Genomic DNA, 25,624 nt, shown 5'->3' with positions numbered 1-25,624 from the left:
CGCCACAAGAACATCGTATGTCTGACTGAGTGGTTCCGACAAACAGGTGATTGCCAAAAACTGAAATTCGGACAGAGATTACAGGTTGTCACCACGCTGCATGGCAATGGATTGATGGAAGCCTGGTCGAGATATCGATATTATTATAACTGAACCTCATATTTCTATTTTAGTTTCTGTAGTTTAATCACATTTTAAGTAAAATTACAACGCCAGTTAAATTTAAATTAATAACCTTTATTATTTAGCAGTCTGAATGGTCTTACCCCTTGCTGTACAGGACAAGCTTCTGTTGGCACAGGAGTTTATTTCAATAAATTTGATGTTTTTACAAGTTTGAATAGTATAAAGGTACATTCGTTTGCTAACGAAATTCTCACTGAAATAAATGTGTGACTATGTTCCACAATTTCATTGGTGGTTAAGGTGCCAGTATAGCGTATGACCATTGATATCTCTTATAAACATTTGTTGCTATCAATTCTGTTCATACACTGAAAACATTCCTTAAAATGTTCTACATTAATTATTCCCTTTAAGGGAATCGTTCCTGTGGCAAACTATATTTATGAATGATTAGGTACCTCAAAATTCATGTCTGGCGATGTCTCTCGATTCTCAGCTGCCTGATGCTCTCTATGGCAGTTGTTATAGGGATGGTGATAGTAGTGTGGATTAACTTCTTGGCCCCAATCAGCAGACCACCTATGGGTCCCCTTCGTGGTTTATGGCCACTATCTTCCGGAGCTTCGCCGCCTACAGTCTTTGCTTCGTCATTTGATTGCTCCGGTTCGCGTTTTTCGTCATTAAGATGGAGTATATTGTGGCCTCCGATAACCTTAACATCTTTGTCCGGTGTGGTTGAGTCTACGGTCATGGTTAAAGTTACTCCACGGTCATCGAGGCCTTCTTTCACATCTGAGTCGTTGGTCTCTCGTATATGGCGAATGAGTTGTCCGCTTGGACGCAAAAGAAGATCCTTAGTGGGCGTCTGGAGCGAGTAAATTCCACGAAGTGTTGGGGAACCTTCGGGAATTCTGTCGAGATCGCCCATCACCTGCAATAGGAACACAAGACAAGCGTTAGAGGAAAAGTTTACTCTCAGTCGCAGCGCTAAGAGAATGTAATATTATTGACCTGTGATGGTACTTAATGAATTAGAGTTTCTACATAAGTTTCGGTTTTATCTTATTCGTACTGTTATTACTTTCAATTGTTTCTTTGAAATAAACTGACCCTACACACACACACACACACACACACACACACACACAGTTCATCACTCAAGATGGCGCCGGCGTTTATTGCTTTTGTGCTGTCTGCTGGTGTGATAGTTTCTAACTATCGATAAGATTGTAACAAGAAAGAGGAAGAAAACCGATTTTGGTTCGTCCTCCAGCGTTACGGCAAGTTCAAAACATTTACACACAGATACAATAGTCCAGTTACGTATCTGTGGCTGTTTAATGTTAGCACTGGAATCCTTATTCGGAGACTGGTGTAATATCGGGGTTCCTACACACTGACAAGACAAAACATTATGAACACCGCCCACAGCAATGTTGAATGACGCCTGGTGGCGTTGTGGGCAGGTTACGCGGTAGCAAAATTATGTAAGCGGGGCAGACGCGGACGGTTGATCATGCTAGGGAAGATACCGGATGCAGAGGGGAAATCCATTCAGGTAACCGACTTGATAAACGGCATTTTATTGTTATTCAAAGCTTGTGAACGAGTATTCTAAAACGGCGAAACTGGTCGAATGTTCAGGTGGTACTGTTGTGAACATCAACGGTAAGAGGAAGAAGAACAACAAAACTACCATTAGACGCTAAATGGTTGGACGTCCGCGACTCTTCACAAAACGTGCGCTTCGAAGCTTGTCTGTTTTGTAAAGCAGGACAGATGGTGATCTGTTGGATCTCTGCCGAAAAAGCCCAATACTAGTGCATACAAAAATGTTTCGGCGCACACCATTCATTGTACGTTGTTGAACATGGAGCTCTGGAGCGGACCACTCCTATGTGTTCACCCAACGGAATCGTCAATTACGACTGAAGTGGGAACGGCACCATCGGCATTCAAATGTCGATCAATGTCGGCTCTTTTGGTGAATCACATTTTTGCTACATTAGGTTGACGGTCGTCTCCACAATTGCCGCCATCTAGATTAACGGGGACTAAAACGTCCAGTGCGCCACGGACAAGGCGTGGTGGGGTCGGTATCATACTATGGGGGAGCTTCTCATGTGCTTGCGTGTGACCTGTGGTAGCAATCGAAGACAGGCTGACAACCACTTGCATCCCTTCATGCTTGATATCTTTGCCGATGGCTATTTCATCTCTCAGTAGAATAACTGTGGGCGTCCTGGAGCCAGAACCGAGCTACAGTCGTTTGAGGAGCGGTGTAGAGAACTCACGTTGATGACTCGGGATCAGATTCGCCTGACGTAAATCCTTTGGAACCCATCTGTGTCGCTGTCGGACGTCAACAAGTGGTGCGAAAATCAGTGACTCGTTATTTACGCGAATTACATGACATGAGCGTAGACATCTAATGGCACATGACACCACAAACCCACAACCACTCTGTCGTATCCCTTATACGAAGAATCAATTATGTATTTCGTTCCATCTACATCTATATACATACTCCTCAATCCACCATACGGTGCGTGGCGGAGGTGACCTCGTACCACAACTAGCATCTTCTCTCCATGTTCCACTCCCAAACAGAGCGAGGGAAAATGACGGACAAACAAGCTATTAAGCAGGTGGTCATAATCTTTTGGTGTATCATTGTATTTCAGTTCAAATGGTTCAAATGGCTCTAAGCACTATGGGACTTAACATCTGTGATCATCAGTCCCCTAGAACTTAAAACTACTTAAACCTAACTAAGCTAAGGACATCCCACACATCCATGCCCGAGGCAGGATTCGAACCAGCGACCGTAGTAGGTGCGTAGTTTTGGACTGAAGAGCCTAGAACCACTGGGGCACCGCGGCCGGCTGTATTTTCGTATTTCCTAAGGCAGAGAACGGTAAACATAATTAGAAGTAACATTAATTTAAAACAATGCATCAGAATGGAATTCGATTTGATTGTGTAGCCTAAAAATTGTGTCTATCAAGAGAATTATCGCCCAAGTGCACATGGTAGCATTTCGTCAAAAAATTTGCTCAGAATCAGTGGCCCAAATGACAAAATATCACGCAGTGTTGTCACGTGGGAGGTACTCAGTTATGAAAACGAAATCAGTAAGCGAGAAAAAAAGCAGTTGGCCCGATGATGGAAAGTGCAGGAGGAAAGTGGTTTTATACGGTATTAGAAAAATCATCAGCCTTACCTAAACAAGAGTTAGAATCGGTTATCGAGATAACTAGACAGACAAAGAAACAAACTGAAGGAGACAAGCACCCACACGACTTCTCCTGTATGCGTCACAGAAGAGCGGTGTTTTCCCCAGCAGTAGAAAACTCATTTAAAATGTGGAGAAGAAATTTCATTGGAATACGAATTTATTATCTTCAATCGAAATAATAATGTTACTCATTAATTACCAGCAGGAGAATTTCGTTAAGCTATCCGAACTGGCCGTTTACTTTGAGAATAGGCTACCGCAAACCGAGCTTGAACTTGATAAACGTATGTTGGTTTCTGATATTTGTGACAATAACTTCTATCCAAACTTACGACATCTTTTGCGCGTAGTTGCGTCCCTATCAGTGTCAACATCCGAAGCTGAGAGATCATTTTCTACAATGAAACGAGTGAAGGCTTACTTGCGAAACACAATGGGCAATGAAAGGTTGCCTGGGCTAGCTTTAAGTCACTACTCTCTCCTCTTTCTCTTACAGCATAAGATATCATGGCAAGGGTAAGGATACTAAGACTTTTACTACAGTTATCAAATCAAATTATGTGTTATTTACACATGCATAAAAACGAATCTGATCTTATTTCAGAAAATTAATGACAAATTTCAATTACAGCAAAAGTATTTTTATATAATGGTCTAAGAAGCCCTTCGTTAATATAAAACAAATGGTTGTTTAAATGATTGACGTATCTAATTATCAATGAATATTCCGGCTTCGTGCTACACTATAGTGTAGTCCGCCCCCAGTAGCTGAGTGGTCAGCGTGACGGAATGTCCCACCTACGAGCCCGGGTTCGATTCCCAGCTGCGTCGGAGATTTTCTCCGCTCAGGGACTGCGTATTGTCCTAGTCATCATCATTTCATCCCCATCGACTCGCAAGTCGCCGAAGCTGCGTCAAATCAAAAGACTTGCAACCGGCGAACGGTCTACCCGACGGGAGCCCCAATCGCACGACATTTTTTTTATCTATAGTGTAAGGAAATAATATTTTGATCTCGTTGCACAAATTAAAATACATACTAAGGCAAAAGAAACGACGCACGACGCAGGAAATATCGCAGTGGGATGGATATCGGTAGATATGATGTACATGTACAGACAAACAAATGATTGGAATTAGTTATTTGACTTGGTATTGATTGATAGAGTTGTTGGATATCCTTCTGAGGAATGTCGTGAAAACGTCTGCCCAACTGGCGCTTTAGATCGTTAAAATCCGAAGATATGTGGGGGTCCCTGCCCATAACAATCGATTGGAGAGAGTTCCGGCGAACACGTTGGACAAGGTGGGCTTTGGCCGGCGAACTCGTTGGCCAAGGTGGGCTTCGACAAGCATGAAGACAAGCATGGTGTCGGGGACAGCGTTTCCTTGTTGAAATGTAAGCCCATTTTGGCTTAACATGTAGGCAAGCAATCCTGTCGGAGGAACATCCGCAGCTGAGCATTGTATCAGAGGTTGAAAATACCGCTACAGTTGTAAGGTTCTTTTATTTAGAACACGACCGATTTCGGGATCTTATACGCCCATCTATAGGTGTCGTAAGTTGGTGCTGTGACCCCGAGCGCCGCGGTGGATGACTACAAGACTTGGTGTGCTACCAACGAGGGCAGAGCGTCCGTTAACCTCTGGTTAACATGAAGGGCAACAAAAAACCGGGGCGTAGTATATTGTTGTCGCACAGCTGTGGTGTAAGGGTTACGCGGATGACAATTAAGAGATTCTGCTATAAAAAGTAATGGCAGCCCAGACCATCACTCCTGACTGTCAGGTTGGTATCCCAGCACTGTCTCTGCCATTTCCAGACAAGTCTTCGTCCTGAAGACGGTTCTACTTCTGTCAATAATATACCGGGACGATGATGTGTCTGGAGATGAATCAGACAGCGCTGGGATACAAATCTGATCGTCGCCAACAATGCGGCCCGACAGCCAGCAGTGATGGTCTGGAGTACCAATTCTTTTCATAGCAGAGCCCCTTAATTGTGATCCGCAGAACCCTTACAACACAGCACAGCGAGCGGTGCGACGACAAAATTCTACGCCAACGTTTTCTTCTTTGCCTTCATCTTAAGGGTGATTGACAAAGATATACAAAGATCTTAAAATGTCATTCTACAACCAAAACTAAAGAAAAAAAGTTCATATAAACATAGGCCCGCAACATTTTAGTTACGAAGTTACGGCTAATAAAATATTTTGCCTGAAATTCAGCAACTTCGCTAATATGAAGCCATCACACAACTGTACAAGGTTAAGGTAAAGCACAATTTCCGTTCATCTGGTTGTTATTGATCTGGTGAATCTAATATAACATGTCCCATACGTGTGTCTGCAGTAGTTTTCCAGAACATCCAGAGAAGCTACTCGTTATGTTCTTTCACTGAAAAATACAGAAAACTAACTGGTTTCAAGGTTAGGAAGCGACTGAAACAACTCATTAACGGTTGTCAACAATGACATAAACGTTTCTACATTCTTAATGGAAAGTAAGCAAATTTACTTGCATATTAATCTTTTCTTCTCAAAAAAATGTTCAAATGTGTGTGAAATCTTATGGGATTTAACTGCTAAGGTCATCAGTACCTAAGCTTACACACTACGTAACCTAAATTATCCTAAGGACAAACACACACATCCACGCCCGAGGGAGGACTCGTACCTCCGCCGGGACTAGCCGCACAGTCCATGACTATAGCGTCTGAGACCGCTCGGCTAATCCCGCCCGGCTATGTTTGCTTCTCTGGATGTTCTGGAAAAATACTACAGATACAAGTCTTGAACATGTTTTATTAGATTCACCACACCTATAATAACAAAATAAATGGAAATCGTGCTTTACTTTAACCTCTTGCAGTTTTACCATGGCTTCATATTAGTGAAGTTACCTAATTTCAACCAAAATATTTATTAGCTGTAACGTCCAAATCAAACATATGCGCGCACATGTTTAAGTGAACTTTTTTCTTTAGTTTTACTTGTAGAATAACTTATTAAAATATTTGCATACCCTATATATTCATTCCCACCTCCTCTAACTTGGAAACGAGAGTTAACTTGAGTACTTCATTGTTGGCTTCGTTATAAGCATGATCGGTATGATTAACAAACACTTATTTCATCTCAGTTCCACTTTCACTGTTGGTTAGTGAGATCTAGAGCTATAGTGGCCTGTACATATAAAAACAATTATGTTCAAATGTTCAAACGTGTGTGAATTCCTAAGGGACCAAACTGCTGAGGTCATCGGTCCCTAGACATACACACTACTGAAACTAACGTATGCTAAGACCAACACACACACAACCATGCCGGCCGGAGGACTCGAGACTCCGGCGGGAGGAGCCTCAAACAATTATGCTACATACATATCCTGGACAGTTATATATATACCACAACAAAGGTCAAAATTTGAATAACGATTGTGGTGTTGCTCACGCTGCTAAATACTGCAGTTTCGGGCAACATCAGTCAAATTATGTACCAGGTGTCATTAGAGCACAGTTTATAGTCATTTCACGTAATAATAAAGAAAACTAGGCACTCATCTTATTGGGTTTCCCAAGCTGGTCTCGTATTGTCATGGCTCAATCGTTGAAAATCTAGGTGATTATGATTCCAAGCTCGGATGCAAAGAGGCCTAAGTTTCATTCTGCTATATTCAAAAGTTTTGTAGGTGCGCTTCACAAGCCATCCTTCAAGATTACACTTTTGCTAGACAATGGTGATGTAAAAGAATAATCAGCACTCCGAAATTAAGTTATACTTCCTTTGGAATTGCTTTTTTGCAATATCACGTAACACACAAAACGTAACTTCACAATACAAAACATACTTGAAAACATCTAACTCACATTTTGTAAGCATACTACAATATGTATCTTTCCAACATGACGTCCAACACTGCACTTTCTCAACGTCTGACTCTCTAACAACTCTACAACTAACTAATAATCGCTTACGCGCCCAAAAATCAAAGTTACAAGTACGTCAAAGATCATAGTGACAAAAGAAAGAATACACATAAGAATAATATCATTGCAATAGAAACATATCGATGTATGACAAATGAAATCAAATCTGAATGTTGTCTCAGAAATATGTTAAGTAGTTAACAGAAATACAGTAGAATATTACTGGTATTGAGAGGGTTAAAGTGAGGTACCATAATGGTTACGTAATTCAAGTACCATTACAACAGAAATCAGGAATTACGAGCAGAAAATTACAAACGCCAGGCCAAGCTGTTGCGCCTTCAATGTCTTTCCTCCGAGGGATAACACCAAGGAAAATACATGCATAGGCTCATAGAGGCAATAACGTAAAGTTACCATAACTTCAAAACGAGAGCTAATTTTGCATTTTGATTAACATTTTCATTATCAGCACACCCGAAAATATAAAGATTAGATGTCTTCAGGCATTTACACAAAAAAATAAAAATTGGTGGACTACTGTGTTGCTTAAAAATTGTCATTTGTTATTTGTCACGTACGATATGTGGTAATTTATATAAAGGTGGGCATGAGCAGTTTCGATTTCAGATGCGACGAGCCTTTGGCTGTAGGAGCTCGCAGGGATACCAAACGAGTTCGTGAATACACTGCTCAACCAAAACATTGTGACCACTGCCCAACGAGATGTTACAAGTTGCCTGGTGACCTACAGGCACATGACGCGGCAACAAAAATATGTAAGTGGAGCAGACACAGATTGGGGTTCATCCTAACTAAGATACGGGATTCAGGTGGCGAAATCCATTGAAGTAATCGACTTTGACAAACGGCATATTACACTGAAGAGCCAAAGATATTGATACGTCTGCCTCATATCGTGTATGGCCACCGCTAGCACGCAGAGGCGCCGCAATACGACGTGACATGGAGTCGAATAATGTCTGAAGTAGTGCTGGAGGAAATCGACACCATGACTTCTGCAAGGCTGTCCATAAATAATTAAGAGTACGAGCGGTGGAGACCTCTTCTGAAGAGCACGCTGCTAGGCATCCCAGATACGCTCAATAATGTTCATATCTGAGGATTTTGATCGCCATCGGAAGTGTTTATACAGAGACGAATACTCCTGCAGGCACTCTTTAGCTATTCTGAACGTGTTGGGTGCCCCATCGTGTTGATGGAATCGCCCAAGCTCTTTGGAATGCACAATGGACATGAATGAATGCAAGTGATCATACAGGATGTTTACGTACGAGTTACCTGTCAGACTCGTATCAAGCCCTATCAGGGGTCCCATATCACACAAAATACATACGCCCCCACACTATGACACAGCCTCCCACAGCTTGAACAGTCCGCTGCTGACATGCAAGGCCAATGGATTCATGAAGTTGTCTCCATACCCGTACACGTCCATCCGCTCGACACATTTTGAAACGAGACTCGTCCGACCAGGCAACATGTTTCCTGTCGTCAACAGTCAAATTTGACGTGCCCAGGCGAGGCGTAAAGCTTTGTGTAGTACAGTCATCAAGAGTACACGAGGAGGCCTTCGGCTCCGAAAGCCCATATCAAATATGGTTCGTTGAACGGTTCGCACGTAGACACTTGTTGATGGCCCAGCATTGAAATCTGCGGCAATTTGGGGAAAAGTTGCACTTCTGTTGCGTTGAACGATTCTCTCTAGTCGCAGTTGGTCCCGTTATTGCAGGATCTTTTCCCGGCAGCAGCGATGTCGGACATTTGATGTTTTACCGGATTCCTGATATTCACGGTACACTCGTGATGTAGTCTTTCTGGAAAATCCCAACTTCATCGCTACTTCACAGATGCTGAGTCCCATCGCTCATGCGCCAACTATAGCACCACGTTCAAATTCACGTAAATCTTGATAAATTGCCATTACAGCGCTAATAACCGATCTAACGTCTGCTCCAGGCACTTGTCGTATAAAGGCGTTGCTGACCGCAGCGCCGTATTCCGCCTGTTTACATATCTCTGTACTTGAATACGCATGCTTAAATCAGAGTCTTTGGCGCTTCACCTCTATACTCGCACCGAGTGTTGAGTACTATTGACAAGGGATTTCCCTATTTCTGGATTTCCGGAAGGCTTCCACACAAGCGGATTGTAGTGAAATTTCGTTCCTATGGAATATCGTCTTAGTTATGTGACTGGATTCGTGATTTCCTGTCAGAGAAGTCAGAGTTTGGAGTAAGTGATGAAAAGTCATGGATTCAAACTGAAGTGATTTCTGGCGTCTCCCAAGGTAGAATTTGGGAGGCAACCTGGGCAGGCGGCTTACGTTGTTTGCAGACGACGCTGTCGTTTATCGACTAGTAAAGTCATACGAACATAAAAAAATTCCAGATCTATATAGAAAAGATATCTGTATGGTGTGAAAATTGGCAATTGACCCTAAAAGTGAATGGTCATCCACATGAGTGCTAAAAGGAATCAGGTGAACATCTGATACACGGTAAATCAGTCATATATAAAGGCCGTAAATTCAGCTAAATACCTAGGCAGTACAATTACGAACAACTTAAGTTGGAACACATAGAAAATGTTGTGGAGAAGGCTAAGCGAACATTGCGTTTTATTGGCAGGACACTCACAAAATTTAACGGATCTACTAAAGATACTACCGGCACTACTCTTGTCCGTCGTCTTTTAGAATACTGCTGCACTCCATGTAAGATAGGATTGACGGAGCACATCGAAGTCGTTCATTGAAGAGCAGCACGTTTTGTATTACCGCGAAATAGTGGAGAGAGTGCCACTGAAATTGTACTGGATCATCATAATAAAATAAGAGAAATCAAAGCTCGTACCGAAAGATGTAGGTGTATGTTTTTTTTCGTGCGCTGTAGTAGACTGGAATCATAAGAGATTGTAAACGTGGTTAGATGAACCCTCTACCACGCACTTAAATGTGATTTGCAAAGTATCCATATAGATGTAGATTATTAAGCAGAGTTTGTGAACGAGTAGCTCGTAAACGATGATTCTGGGCAGATGTTCACGTGCTATGTCGTGAGCATCTACGGAAGGAGGTAGGACATGAAACTACCACTAGGAGCTAAATAGTTGGACATCCGCGGAGTTTCACAGAACGTGGAGTCCGGAGGCTTGTCTGCTCTGTAAAGTAGGACAGATGGTGATCTGTGTTATCTCTGCCGAAAGGAAACAATTGCTGGCGCACGCACAAATGTTTCGGGTCACCGTTCATCGTACACTGTTTAACATGGAGTTCTGCGTCAGACCGCCCCTATATGTTCACATGTTGACTCAACGATGGCATGATTTTTGATTAAAGTTGCGAAGGAACCATTGTGATTCGACCGTCGGTTAATGTAAATGTGTCGGCTCTTCGGGTGAATCACGTTTTAGCTACGGTAGATCAATGGTCGTGTCCACAGACGCCATCATCGAGATGAACGGCGGCTCGAGACGTCCAGCGGGCCAGGGACGCAGCCTGGTGGGAATAGTATTATGGTGTGGGAGACATTCTCCTGCTCTGGCGTAGGACCTGTGATGGTAATCGAAGATACGCTGACAACTGCGAACTTCCAGCATCCCTTCACGCATGACCTCGTCCCCGACGGCGACCTCATCTCCTGGAGCCAGATCCATTTTACAGTGGTCGGAGCAACATTATAGTGAACTCTGATGTCTTGGAGACCAAATTAGCCAGATTTAAATCCTCTGCAACTCTTCTGCGTCACTATCGGCGCACATTTACAAGTCGTCGGCTCGTTATTTACGCGAATCATAAGACCTGTGCGTAGACCACCAATGCCACATACCTCCACAAACCAACAACAAACTTTCGTATCCATGATACGAAGAATCAGCGATGTATTTCGATCCAAAGACGGACAAACAGGCTATTAAGTAAGTTGTCATAATGTTATGGCTCATCAGTGGGCTTCTAACTTGCGACGTTGGTCTGACTTTCAATGTAACTATGCATCACTTTTGTATTATCTATGTGTTAACTGACTGTCACCTAATACAGTACTATTAATGCTGTATGTTACAGCTCAGTGATGAACTACTGAAATCTTAGAAACTATTCATTGTTTTCCATGTTTTGTTTTTATGTGTTCTTATAACCTGTTTAGCTTTTATAGATCTTGTTTAGCTTTAATAGATCAGGCTTGGAAATGAACTTGGTAACTCGAAACTAATCGCCAGCTTGTTAAAACAGAACTGAGTTGGAATTAAAACAAAGAATTAATTTATTAATGATGGCGTCTGGGAACTGTTGTCAAATGAGTTGCATACTGCCATTCGAGGTATCAATAAAGGAGATTCATCAAGATGTGATGACTTTTAATGTAAATGATGAACGTCTGAGGAAAAGTTGTACAACAGACTGTAGAAAATTGTTTATGGAGTATCGACGAAGGGACGACTTTCCCACGCCTGGAAACACTCGGTAATTATTCTGCAAGATTATTTAAATAGGTGGGCTCGATTTAACTAGTTTTCATTTCATGAAATGATGTGCACACACTAATGGAACGAGTTTAAAAACTCAGGTCATAAAAGTTCAGTATATATCCCTGTTCCCTCCTCACTGCTGGATGGCAAACATCTAAGCGTACCCTGAACTAGTCCCACACACGACACCTGTGATACTATTCTGCAGTACGGATGAAGCTGTTGGTAGAGGTGTAACATAAAGTGGATCATTTACAAAACCTCACAATACAATGTCACATGAGATGAGGACAGGAGGTCTAGGACTACATAACGTTAGTGCTAGATATTCTTTCCTAAGAGCTGAAGAAGGGGTTGATCAAAAACTGCCTAGAATCAAGATGCCAATGGAATGGAGCTCTATTATGTTGAAAAATGAATTCTCGTGAGTATTTGATAATATGAGGAAAAAGACATTATTCCGACATGTTCAGCTAGTTTATTGCCTTAAAATTCCTAAGCGAAACTGAATGACCCATAATCTTTGTTCTGCCGGGATACACAAAATATAGTTAGCTCCGCGCGAGAAGAAATTTAGCCTTTACTTTGTTCACAGGTTGAAAGACTATTCTTTTCTTTGACATTTTCAACAACAGCCTGCCCAAAATGTAATGGCTAAGGCTTATACAACAAGTGGAGTCTCAGAATTTCACCATACGATTGACTGAAGTAAGCCTTGTTCTCTATTAACTCTGTTACTAGGGTTCTACGGCCATACGTTAGTCAAATAGTCTAAGACTTCATATCTGACAATGTTGTTGGCCCGTGCTTCGACCTTTTGATAGGCATCCAAGTGGTTGAAGTGGCTGAAACTTGTTAAGTGAATGGTTTATCCTTTTCAAGTTAGCAGTTCACTGTGGACTCAGAGACAAAACGCTCTTTGCACTGAAATTACCAACTTTCTTCTACTGGACTCAATAAAACATTGTGCCACAGATGGCGAAACTATACATTTCACTGTTACTAAACCACAGCACTTTGCCTCGTAAACACACAAACTCACAAGAAATTTATGAAGTTAAACTAGAAAGCATATTCGGAATAAAATAGTAATTGAACTTCCCCACCCCTCTACTCAGATGACACAACTGTTAAAAGATAGAAAAAGTTTGAGAGTCATTTCAAATATGTACCACACTCATACAGTTGAAGCTGGTGGTGAGAACAACGTAGCCTCAATGTGCTGGCGAAAACGTATGTTTTAAGTAGATGGTAGGCATAAAACACAGTCAGAAATCGTATTAAACTCTATCACCGAAAATTATTTCAGACAATGAGTGCAGGGGTCCTCCCGAAGAGTAAATAATAGCGTTAACGTACTTGACCTCTTAGCAACGAATAATCCTGCGCAAATAGGAACCTCGAAACGGATACAGGGGTAAGGAAAACAAGGTCGTTGTAGCAAGACTGAAACCGTAAAATCCAAATCCACCAGAAATAGAAGTGAAGTATATCTAAAAAAAAAAATCAGATAAATATTCCTTGATGCCTTCCTAATCTTCATTCCTGTCAAACGAATTATGTAAACGTAGAGCAAATATCACCTGAATCCTTTACTATCGACAGCAATAGATTTACACAAAATAAATCAATCACAGATGGAATTGATCACCCATTGTTCATAAAACAAGTCAGAACGCTGTTGAAGAAGCAACGATAGAACCATGTAAATTTCACAGTAGGTAATATCTCCAAGACTGGCGATGTTATACAGAATCTCAAAATTCAGCGCGGGCTTCAATGGGAGAAGCTTTTAAAAGTGTCCTTAACGAAACTCTGCCTCTAAATCTACGGAAAATCCAAACTGATTCTTGTCATACGTAATCTTCAACACCAGTCAAATACCTTGAACGCGTGACAGCAACCGAAATCTTTCTGATGACTTGTCACTAAGTAGAGGTATTAGACACAGTTTTTTAAAAGTGCTTCACCAAAGATACGAGGTTAATATTCCAGATTTGGAATGACGAACAGCAGCCAACATGAGTAACTCAGAAGTAGATATCGTAGGTGCAGCGAAAGAGCTTAAATCACTTAACAAAGACGGCTCTTCCGGTACGGATTGGATATCAATAAGGTTCCTTTCAGAGTATGCTGATGTAATAGCTCCATATTTAACAATCACACACAGCCAGTCGTTCGACGAATGATCCGTACTCAAAGATTGCAAAGTTGCAGAGGTCACACTAGTACGCAAGAAAGCAAATAAGAGTGATTCTCTGAATTACAGATCCATATCACTGACTTCGAGAGGCCCTCTGTTGTTACTAATCCATTTAAACGATTTAGAAGACAATCTGAGCGGCCCTGTTAGACTGCTTACAGATGATGTTGTCACTTACCGTCCAGTAATGTTATTAAAAGACCAAAACAGTTGGAAAATGATTTAGGCAAGATATCTGTATGATGTGAAAGTGGAAATGGACGCTAAATAATGAAGAGTGTTAGGTCATTAGTACTAAAACAAATAAATGCTGTCAATTCGACTAAATACCTGTGGGTTGCAATTACGAGTATGAACTGCCTATTAGAACAATCACATAAATAATTTCATAGGGAAATCGAGCCATAGACTGCGTTTAATTAGGAGTACAATTAGTAGATGTAGCAGGTCTACTAAGGAGATTGTGTACACTACGCTTTTCCGCCCTGTCGCCGAGTATTACTGTGCGGTATGAGAACCTTATCAGATGCATCTGCGGAGACATGGGGTTTAGAGTGTGTCATGGAAACGATACGCGTGTTGGCATGGCAAACACTGTAACAAAGGTGTATTTCGCTACGGCGGGATATTTTAACGAAATTTCAGTCCCCGTCTTTCTCCCAGGAATGAGAAAGTATTATGTTGGAGCCCACTTACATAGGTATATTTGACGATCATAAAATTTTACATGGAACAGGATTAGGCATTGATATTAATGGAATAAGTCTGAATCATGTTTATTTTGCGGGTAACATGGTAAACTTTTTCTGCAGTGTACACTGACTTCAGCAAGGAATGGAAAAAGTACAAAGAACAAGTTTGCAATTAAGCGTCAAGATCAGTTACTGGAAGTATACGGTAATGCATAATGAACAGACGGAATAAAAAACAACAGTGGTTAAGAATTAAATCAAAATAATTTACAAATAATTTTCTCGTAAGGAAGTAGAAGATAACGGCTAAATGGGAAGAAACAACTTCTGAAGATTTCAAAATCGAAGTTTGAGATATATCGGAAGGGAAAATGTGTACTGACATTCTATTAGCAGTTTTTGAGTAATGGGAGGGGGTCACAAGTGTAGAATGTTGCAATAGAGAGACGCGCATTGTGAAGTTCAAGAAGAGAAACAACGTTAACGGGAAGAGACTAGAATGGGAGACCAAATTATGACTTTCAAAAGAAATGCTGCTAGATGGGACACTTGGCAAAGCTAATGGATCCTAGATGGACCAAGGAAATTCTACAACTACATGGCTACTCTGCATATCACAAGTGTCTGTCTAAGCTCACTGCATAAAGCAGAGTGGAAATGGAGACGTATCATAGTAAAACCACACACAAGAATAAAATTTCCAGTACGTTGTATGTAAAGAGCATACGCGGAAGTTCTAGTGATACCCATATTTTTTCCTGCTGTCAGGATGATACGTTTTTGGCAGTGGTGGAAGTCCTACAAGGACATTTGTGAAACCAAACAGTGTAGGCAAGGATTTGGTTCTGTTGTGACGGCACATCTCTTTCAAACAGTAACGGTAGCTACATGAATGCAGTAATTTGTCATCTCTGCAAGTCTAGAGTATGGTATGGCTCCCCCCACACTGACATTGTGAGTTAATCATGTGCATTTCTGTCTATTAAACTAATAACAACCGCTCCCCTTCAATGGTTCAAAGGCAGTAAGTGCTGTCACCACTAATCATACCACAGCATTGTTCATTCCTCTTCCAATTTCCATCTTTCATTATACTGCTGCCGGTGGGGAGCTCGGATGTGAGAGACCAGCTGAGAAACTAGTATCAGACGGTCCTGATGTCCGCTGCTGTTAACATGGGTATAACGTCAGTGTTAATTTGCACTGTGGCCCCATCTACTGTGACATTTCAGGCATTCTCATCTCGGAAGGTGATCATGTTAAAGACACTAAGGCGGCTACCAGCAATGAAGATTCACTTCTGAGGTTCACGTGCAGTCTGATGGGTAGTTTTTAAAAACCGTCAACTGGCACCACGCAAGTATTCAGTATGAATCCATGAAACTCAATAATATTTCATTGGCTTCTAGAATACACACAGAGAAACTCTAATACTCCTCGAGGAAAACAGTGCTGACCAAGTTTTGGTAGTATCACCCTTTCACCCTGTAATAGTGACGATAGGTCGTGGCCTGGTCTCCACGGGGCAGCGCTGATACTTGATCTCACTAAAGCCGATGCCAATGTTGCAGAAACGCCTAGGCTCACATACTTCACTTGATAGCGCACCAGATGCAGTCAGCAGAATTGAGATCTGGTAAAGGGTACACGACACTCTCATGACCGAGGTGTGTTCCGTAAAACACTCTAACATACATCGTTAGTTCTGAGTTGGTGGGTTGTCTCTTTCGGTGTACAGGTGCGTTCGCGTGGTACCCTGACGCATAAATGGATGAACAAAATTGGGACGCTGATTCTAGAATTGTGTGAGATATCTTATGGCGGACGTTTTAGGAGCTGAGTTTAGTACCGTGCAATGAGTCTCACTTTTTTTTTAATTTTTTGTCATCATTGTTCTGACTGGCTTGATGCGGCCTGGATCGAATTTCTCTCCTGTGCCGGCCGGTGTGGCCGTGCATTTCTAGGAGCTTCAGTCAGAAACCGCGTGACCGCTACCGTGGCAGGTTCGAATCCTACCTCACGCGTGGATGTGTGTGATGTCCTTAGTTTGGTTAGGTTTAAGTAGTTCTAAGTTCTAGGGGACTGGTGACCACAGATGTTAAGTCCCATAGTGCTCAGAGCCATTTGAACCTACCATTTACTCTCCTGTTCTAACCTCCTCATCTCATGATAGAACTTGCAACACTTAAGTCCTCAATTATTTGCTGGGTGTATTCCAATTTCTGTCTTCCTCTGCAGTTTTTACGCTCCACAGCTCCATCCATTACCATGGAAGCCAATCCCTGATGTCTTAACAAATGACAGGTCATTCTGACCCTTCTTCTAGTCATTCTTTTCCATATTTTCCTTTCCTCGCCGATTCTGCGGAGAATCTCCTCATTCATTACCTTATCAGCTGACCAAATTTTTAACATTCTTCTGTAGCATCACATCTCAGACGCTCTGATTCTCTTTTGCTCCGGTTTTCCCTCCGTCCATGTCCCACTACCGTACATTGCTGTGCACCAAATGTACGCTCTCTAATTAAGGCTTACAGTTGATACTAGTAGACTTCTCTTGGCCAGGAATGACCTTTCTTCCAGAACTAGTCCGCTCTTAATGTCCACCTTGTTCCGTCGGACATGAGTTACTTTGCTGCTTAGATAGCAGAATACCTGAACTTCGTCTGTTAAGTGATCCCCAATTCTGACGTTGTTTCCTGATGATCTAAAATCTTCTACTTCTCATTACTTTCAACTTTCTTCGATTTACTCTCAATCCGTGTTCTGTACTTATTATACTGTTCATTACATTCAATGGGTACTGCTGTCTTCTTCATTGTTAGTAAGGACAGCAATGGCATCGACGAATCTTATCACTGATATCCTTTCATCTTGAATTTTAATCCCACTCGTGAAACTTTCTTTTACTGATCTTTCGTTGTATGTAGGGCTGAAAAACTACATTCCTGTCTTACATACATTTTCATTCGAGCACTTCGTTCCCGTTTGGATCTTATACGTACTGCGTATTACCCGTCTTTCCTTAAAGATTTTCTTTATTTATCGAACATCTTGCACCATTTTATATCATGGAGAGCATTTTCCAGATCGACAAATCCTATGAATGTGTCTTGATATTTCTTCTGCCTAGCTTACATTATCAACTGTAACTTCAGAACTGCCCTTTATCTGCTTTTATCTTACCTAAAGCCAAACTGATATCGATGAAGTGGGGATTTGCCGGAAAGACCGTTTCACGAATGTACCGTGAATATCTGGAATCCAGTGAAAAATCAAACCTCTGACATCGTTGCGGCCGGGAAAATATCCTGCAAGAACGGGACTAACGAAGACTGAAGAGAATCGTGCAACGTGACGGAAGTGCATCCCTTCCGCAAATTGCTGGCGAATTCAGTGCTGGGGCGTCAACAAGTGTGAGCGTGCGAACCATTCAACGAAACATTATCGATATGGGTCTTCGAAGCTGAAGGCACACTCTTATACCCCCGACGACTGCACGACACAAAGCTTTACGCCTGGCCGCGAAAACACCGACATTGGACTGTTGATGACTGGTAATATGTTGCCTGGTCGGACGAATGTCGTTTCAAATTGAATCGAGCGGATGGACGTTTACAGGTATGGAGACAACCTCATAAATCCATGGACCCTGCATGTCAGCAGGGGACTGTTCAAGCTGGTGTAGGCTTCAAGCAGTTGGAGTGATATGGGGCACCTGATACAGGTAATCATATGTAAATGTCGCCTTACAGCGTAGTGTCCATTGTGCATTCCGACGGACTTGGGCAATTCCAGCAGGATAATGCGAGACTCCACATGTCCAGAACTGCTACAGAGCGTCTCCATAAACGCTCTTCTGAGATTAAACACTTCATCAGGCCGCCAAACTCCCAAGACATTAACATTATTCAGAGTATTTGTGATGCCTTTCAACGTGCTATTCAGACGAGATGTCCACCCCTTGTACGCTTACAAATTTATGGAGAGTCCTGTAGGATTCTTGGTGCCAGTTCCCTCCAGCACTACCTCATAAATTACTCGAGTCGATGCCACGTTGTGTTGCGGAACTTCAGTGTGTTTGACGGGGCCCTACACGATATTAGGCAGGTGAACCAGTTTTTTAGCTCTTCAATGTATATGATATATGTGTAAGCGAGCAGAGCCACAAAGCCAAGAGTAAAATATCCGTCCTAAACCCCTGGATCAATTTCAGCCAAGTTTGGTTCACATATTAGTTACGACTTCCAAATAAATGGGGGTAGGAACCAGAAGAATTGTATAATGTTGTGAACAGATCTGTAAACCATGTCCGGAGTTATGGTGGAGCATTGGCGTCGGATGTTGTCTTTCAGCATCCCCAAAGATGTCGCTCGATCACGATGCACTTGGGACTTGAGATAACCCCAAAGCCAATAATCGCACGGACTGAGGTCTGGGAACCTGGGAGGCCAAGCATGACGAAAGGGGCGGCTGAGCACACCGTGGGGCTGCGGGTGGAATAATTGTTATTAAATGTTCCTATTATTTTTGCTGTTGTTTGCCATTCTCAACACTGGCTCTCTAACTACAATATTGGCAACCAGAAAGTGATTAGCAAAACGTGAAGCCTGTAATTAGAATTCCTAATGCCCACTTCATCTGATAAATACATTTATAGCTACAGCTTATAGCTCTGAGGAATCTAGGAGATTGTCTGGGATTCATAATCAAAAACGATTCTCTCTAAAATGTTCTGAAACCCCCCCATGAACCATGGACCTTGCCGTTGGTGGGGAGGCTTGCGTGCCTCAGCGATACAGATGGCCGTACCGTAGGTGCAACCACAACGGAGGGGTATCTGTTGAGAGGCCAGACAAACGTGTGGTTCCTGAAGAGGGGCAGCAGCCTTTTCTGTAGTTGCAGGGGCAACAGTCTGGATGATTGACTGATCTGGCCTTCCAACATTAACCAAAACGGCGTTGCTGTGCTGGTACTGCGAACGGCTGAAAGCAAGGGGAAACTACAGCCGTAATTTTTCCCGAGGACATGCAGCTTTACTGTATGATTAAATGATGATGGCATCCTCTTGGGTAAAATATTCCGGAGGTAAAATAGTCCCCCATTCGGATCTCCGGGCGGGGACTACTCAGGAGGATGTCGTTATCAGGAGAAAGAAAACTGGCGTTCTACGGATCGGAGCGTGGAATGTCAGATCCCTTAATCGAGCAGGTAGGTTAGAAAATTTAAAAAGGGAAATGGATAGGTTAAAGTTAGATATAGTGGGAATTAGTGAAGTTCGGTGGCAGGAGGAACAAGACTTCTGGTCAGGTGATTACAGGGTTATAAACACAAAATCAAATAGGGGTAATGCAGGAGTAGGTTTAATAATGAATAGGAAAATAGGAATGCGGGTAAGCTACTACAAACAGCATAGTGAACGCATTATTGTGGCCAAGATAGATACGAAGCCCACACCTACTACAGTAGTACAAGTTTGTATGCCAACTAGCTCTGCAGATGACGAAAAAATTGAAGAAATGTACGATGAAATAAAAGAAATTATTCAGATAGTGAAGGGAGACGAAAATTTAATAGTAATGGGTGACTGGAATTCGAGTGTAGGAAAAGGGAGAGAAGGAAACATAGTAGGTGAATATGGATTGGGGCTAAGAAATGAAAGAGGAAGCCGCCTAGTAGAATTTTGTACAGAGCACAACTTAGTCATAGGTAGCACTTGGTTTAAGAATCATGAAAGAAGGTTGTATACGTGGAAGAACCCTGGAGATACTAAAAGGTATCAGATAGATTATATAATGGTAAGACAGAGATTTAGGAACCAGGTTTTAAGTTGTAAGACATTTCCAGGGGCAGATGTGGACTCTGACCACAATCTATTGGTTATGACCTGTAGATTAAAACTGAAGAAACTGCAAAAATGTGGGAAATTAAGGAGATGGGACCTGGATAAACTGAAAGAACCAGAGGTTGTACAGAGTTTCAGGGAGAGCATAAGGGAACAATTGACAGGAATAGGGGAAAGAAATACAGTAGAAGAAGAATGGGTAGCTCTGAGGGATGAAGTAGTGAAGGCAGCAGAGGATAAAGTAGGTAAAAAGACGAGGGCTGCTAGAAATCCTTGGGTAACAGAAGAAATATTGAATTTAATTGATGAAAGGAGAAAATATAAAAATGCAGTAAATGAAGCAGGCAAAAAGGAATACAAACGTCTCAAAAATGAGATCGAGAGGAAGTGCAAAATGGCTAAACAGGGATGGCTAGAGGATAAATGTAAGGATGTAGAGGCTTATCTAACTAGGGGTAAGATAGATACTGCCTACAGGAAAATTAAAGAGACCTTTGGAGAGAAGAGAACCACGTGTATGAATATCAAGAGCTCAGATGGCAACCCAGTTCTAAGCAAAGAAGGGAAGGCAGAAAGGTGGAAGGAGTATATAGAAGGTTTATACAAGGGTGATGTACTTGAGGACAATATTATGGAAATGGAAGAGGATGTAGATGAAGACGAAATGGGTGATACGATATTGCGTGAAGAGTTTGACAGAGCACTGAAAGACCTGAGTCGGAACAAGGCCCCCGGAGTAGACAACATTCCATTAGAACTACTGACGGCCTTGGGAGAGCCAGTCATGACAAAACTCTACCAGCTGGTGAGCAAGATGTATGAGACAGGCCAAATACCCTCAGACTTCAAGAAGAATATAATAATTCCAATCCCAAAGAAAGCAGGTGCTGACAGATGTGAAAATTACCGAACTATCAGTTTAATAAGTCACAGCTGCAAAATACTAACGCGAATTCTTTACAGACGAATGGAAAAACTGGTAGATGCGGACCTCGGGGAGGATCAGTTTGGATTCCGTCGAAATGTTGGAACACGTGAGGCAATACTGACCTTACGACTTATCTTAGAAGAAAGATTAAGAAAAGGCAAACCTACGTTTCTAGCATTTGTAGACTTAGAGAAAGCTTTTGACAATGTTGACTGGAATACTCTTTTTCAAATTCTAAAGGTGGCAGGGGTAAAATACAGGGAGCGAAAGGCTATTTACAATTTGTACAGAAACCAGATGGCAGTTATAAGAGTCGAGGGGCATGAAAGGGAAGCAGTGGTTGGGAAAGGAGTGAGACAGGGTTGTAGCCTCTCCCCGATGTTATTCAATCTGTATATTGAGCAAGCAGTAAAGGAAACAAAAGAAAAATTTGGAGTAGGTATTAAAATTCATGGACACGAAGTAAAAACTTTGAGGTTCGCCGATGACATTGTAATTCTGTCAGAGACGGCAAAGGACTTGGAAGAGCAGTTGAACGGAATGGACAGTGTCTTGAAAGGAGGATATAAGATGAACATCAACAAAAGCAAAACGAGGATAATGGAATGTAGTCAAATTAAATCGGGTGATGCTGAGGGAATTAGATTAGGAAATGAGACACTTAAAGTAGTAAAGGAGTTTTGCTATTTAGGAAGTAAAATAACTGATTATGGTCGAAGTAGAGAGGATATAAAATGTAGACTGGCAATGGCAAGGAAAGCGTTTCTGAAGAAGATAAATTTGTTAACATCGAATATAGATTTAAGTGTCAGGAAGTCATTTCTGAAAATATTTGTTTGGAGTGTAGCCATGTATGGAAGTGAAACATGGACGATAACTAGTTTGGACAAGAAGAGAATAGAAGCTTTCGAAATGTGGTGCTACAGAAGAATACTGAAGATAAGGTGGATAGATCACGTAACTAATGAGGAGGTATTGAATACGATTGGGGAGAAGAGAAGTTTGTGGCACAACTTGACTAGAAGAAGGGATCGGTTGGTAGGACATGTTTTGAGGCATCAAGGGATCACCAATTTAGCATTGGAGGGCAGTGTGGAGGGTAAAAATCGTAGAGGGAGACCGAGAGATGAGTACACTAAGCAGATTCAGAAGGATGTAGGTTGCAGTAGGTACTGGGAGATGAAGAAGCTTGCACAGGATAGAGTAGCATGGAGAGCTGCATCAAACCAGTCTCAGGACTGAAGACCACAACAACAACATATTCTGAAAATCACAGACCAAAAAGAATCCACACAATCCAACTACCAGAACAGTTCTGAGTCTAATGCGCTGATGCAACTATAAGTATTTAAATTAAATGTTTAAGTGAATGCTCACCATAATTTGATGATAATGTTCATAGCTAAATAATGGTAGATTGTCTGTCCCGCGGCGGCACGTGAAAATACGATATACACAAACTGAAGATAGATCATTAAAGTCGTCCCAGAATTAACACCTCACTCGAAAACGATTTCATGGTTACGCGTATCCAAAGTAACTTATTACGTCATCCGAGGCTGTTAATAGCAACGATACCAACGCGACGCGACTCCCGGCACAGGTGGTGCGCTTATCAGCACCCGGAGAGAACTGGGGCCTTCCTCTCTCGTGCAGCGTTCTTATATATTAAGCCGCGGTGCGGCCGGCTAAGGGAACGCCTGATCAAATCCGCACTCCCGACTAGCCGCTGGGCTAGTAATGCATCACTTTAAGTTATCAAATAAATCATTGCTTCCTTTGCTGATAGCTATGAAGCTCTCAATTTAAATGTGCAATCAGCACACAGGTAAGTAATCATAATAAAAGTCTGATGTGGCTAAGTCAAATATTTTGGCCCAGAGAATTAATTTAATTACACCACAAGCAGTAGACAAGCTCTGAACTTGCCCTTTGGAGATAGGCTGTCGCTATAGTTTTATAGTCACTCAGTTGAAACTTCTCACATCTTTATTATTACGGCGGATCTCCCTTCTACTTAAATTTAAAGATCCTAGCCTTATTTCTTCGCCTACTTAATCTATCTTGCTTCCTTAATTTTTAAGACAAAAACCAGAAAAACATGAATTTCACCTAAAATTTTTATTTGTGGGATCCAAAATACTGTTTCTACTAAATTATTATGCAAGAGGAATCTAAATATAAATTTTTAGTTACTAGCTCTTTTCTGTTGCGCCAATGATTTTTACAGAATAACGTCCACATTTCGAAAATGGTTAAAGTTATTGAACTGATATTCAACACATATTAATTTAGTATTACTCCTGACATGCTATAAAAGTTTCAGGTTATTTACTTGATTTTTAAAGTATTGCGCAACATTTATGATGTCAGAGCTAGTTTCAGCGTACTAGGCTGGCACACAATCGAAAGACTGATGTGAATTTTATACGGCGTGAGTAGGCTGCTTCCCTACAACACAATCATCACCAAACGACGCGGGCAAGAGATCTTCCATGCTTCTATCAATACGGGGTGGTTCTAATAAAACCCCATGTCATTCCAAGCATGTGTGTGGATTTTTACCTCTCTATCTACATTATTCCGTGGTTTATTAAGTTTTCAAATTTATACTGACTTTTTGATCACCCGGTACATGGGAACTGTTACACTATGAACACCTTCACCTAAAAATACCAAATTGATACTCCAACATTTCGATGCCCATGTTGATTAAAATTTAATTCTTATGTGAGTTTATCTTTACTACGGTAAGAAGCTCTTTCTACAGATGAAGAATAGTGTGAGTACATGATGAGTATGGGATGTGTTTAACGTTACTGTCAGTGTTAAAGTGGAGCTGGCTACACCCTTGCACACAAGTTTTGGAAATTTTGTCCGTGGCCGTTTCTCCGTCTTTCAGTAAGAACGCACTGTGGGAGAAGAAGCATTATGCCGGTAGATCACACGGTCTCTTGGCTGTAGTGTATTGACTGCAGAAGAAGCTGTGATGAGATGGACACTTGATAACACACTGGCACGAAGAGTACTTAAGCGTCCTGCAGAGAGGACTACACCGCGAGAAGATGGTAATATTGTTTGACTGGGTATGCCAAGTAGATAGTGAGGAATGGCTGGAATCTCGGCTTGGGTTACTGTTATCGTGGCTCACTGAACCGTCGGGAACAGAGTACAGGAACCTCGGCTGGGATTTTGCGTCGCCATGCGCAGTCTACCAGTGAAGCCATACCAAAGGTAACAGACGGGGAGCGGAGTTCTGAGGTGCTCAGCAATGAGTTTCGCATCTGTTAATGGGAATCCGTAGACCACCTGGGAAAAATGATAGGAAGCCACAATTTTCGAAACACTTACCTCTACTGCAACTACTGTCTGGAGTGCCCCTGGATTCGGTAATTGTTGAAAAAGGAATAACTGTCTGAAGGACTGAGTTAACACATAGAAAAATCAAAACAACTTCCAATGAAATTAAAAGCAAGGGCATGGGTCTTCCTCTACCAAATGCATAGGAGAGTATGGATAGATGGAAAGAGTACCTTGAAGGTCTCTAAGAGGAGAAAAAATTTTCCGCTAACGTGATATACGAAGCAACAAGAGTCTATGAGGAAGAGATGAGGGACAAGGTATTAATATCAGAATGTAAAAGACCTTTTAAAGACTTGAGACCAGATAAGGCAGAAGGGATAGACAACGTTCCAAAAGAAGTTTTAAATCACTGGGAGAAAGAAATCATTCACTTTGGTATGTAATCCTCGACACAATTCCGACGATTGCAATAGACTGAAAGTTCGAGATTTATCGTACAGTCATCTTAACAGCTCATGCAGCCAAGTTGTTGAGAAGAACAATATATTTGTGCAGTTAGTTCAACTGTATGTCAAGCGCATTTCGCCCTGCAGTTTTGTTCTCATACAGTTCAATATATATGACGTCATGTCTCCTGAACTATGCGTCTTACAATGATATAAATTTGCGGGTACATTCAGTATTACATGCGAATAATATCGGCAAAATATGCCTCTAATGCAGTTTGTAGTGAAAAAGTAATACATCCATGATGCGGCAATTCTACTGTATGAGTAGAAAAATGTGGTAGACGGTAAGGATTGTTCCTTTGTTGATTTTCTGCAGGTCGTCAGCAGGAGAAGTATCCTAAAGATTTGAAAGTATGTTT

General features: G+C 41.7%; 1 protein-coding gene across 1 annotated transcript in view; it reads right to left on the bottom strand.

Annotated features, from left to right (window-relative positions):
- Positions 1–216: 216 nt before the first annotated feature.
- Positions 217–25,624, bottom strand: part of LOC126267284 (uncharacterized) — a 46,471-nt gene continuing 21,063 nt past the window's right edge. The window contains exon 3 of the mRNA XM_049972355.1: positions 217–1,057. Coding sequence (XP_049828312.1) covers positions 593–1,057 — 465 coding nt within the window. The 3' untranslated portion in view covers positions 217–592. The remainder of the gene's footprint in view (positions 1,058–25,624) is intronic.

The sequence above is a fragment of the Schistocerca gregaria genome, chromosome 4, assembly GCF_023897955.1.
Source record: "Schistocerca gregaria isolate iqSchGreg1 chromosome 4, iqSchGreg1.2, whole genome shotgun sequence".
Lineage (NCBI taxonomy): Eukaryota > Metazoa > Arthropoda > Insecta > Orthoptera > Acrididae > Schistocerca > Schistocerca gregaria.
Note: the sequence above shows the minus strand (reverse complement) of the source record. Positions and strands in the feature narration are given on the sequence as shown.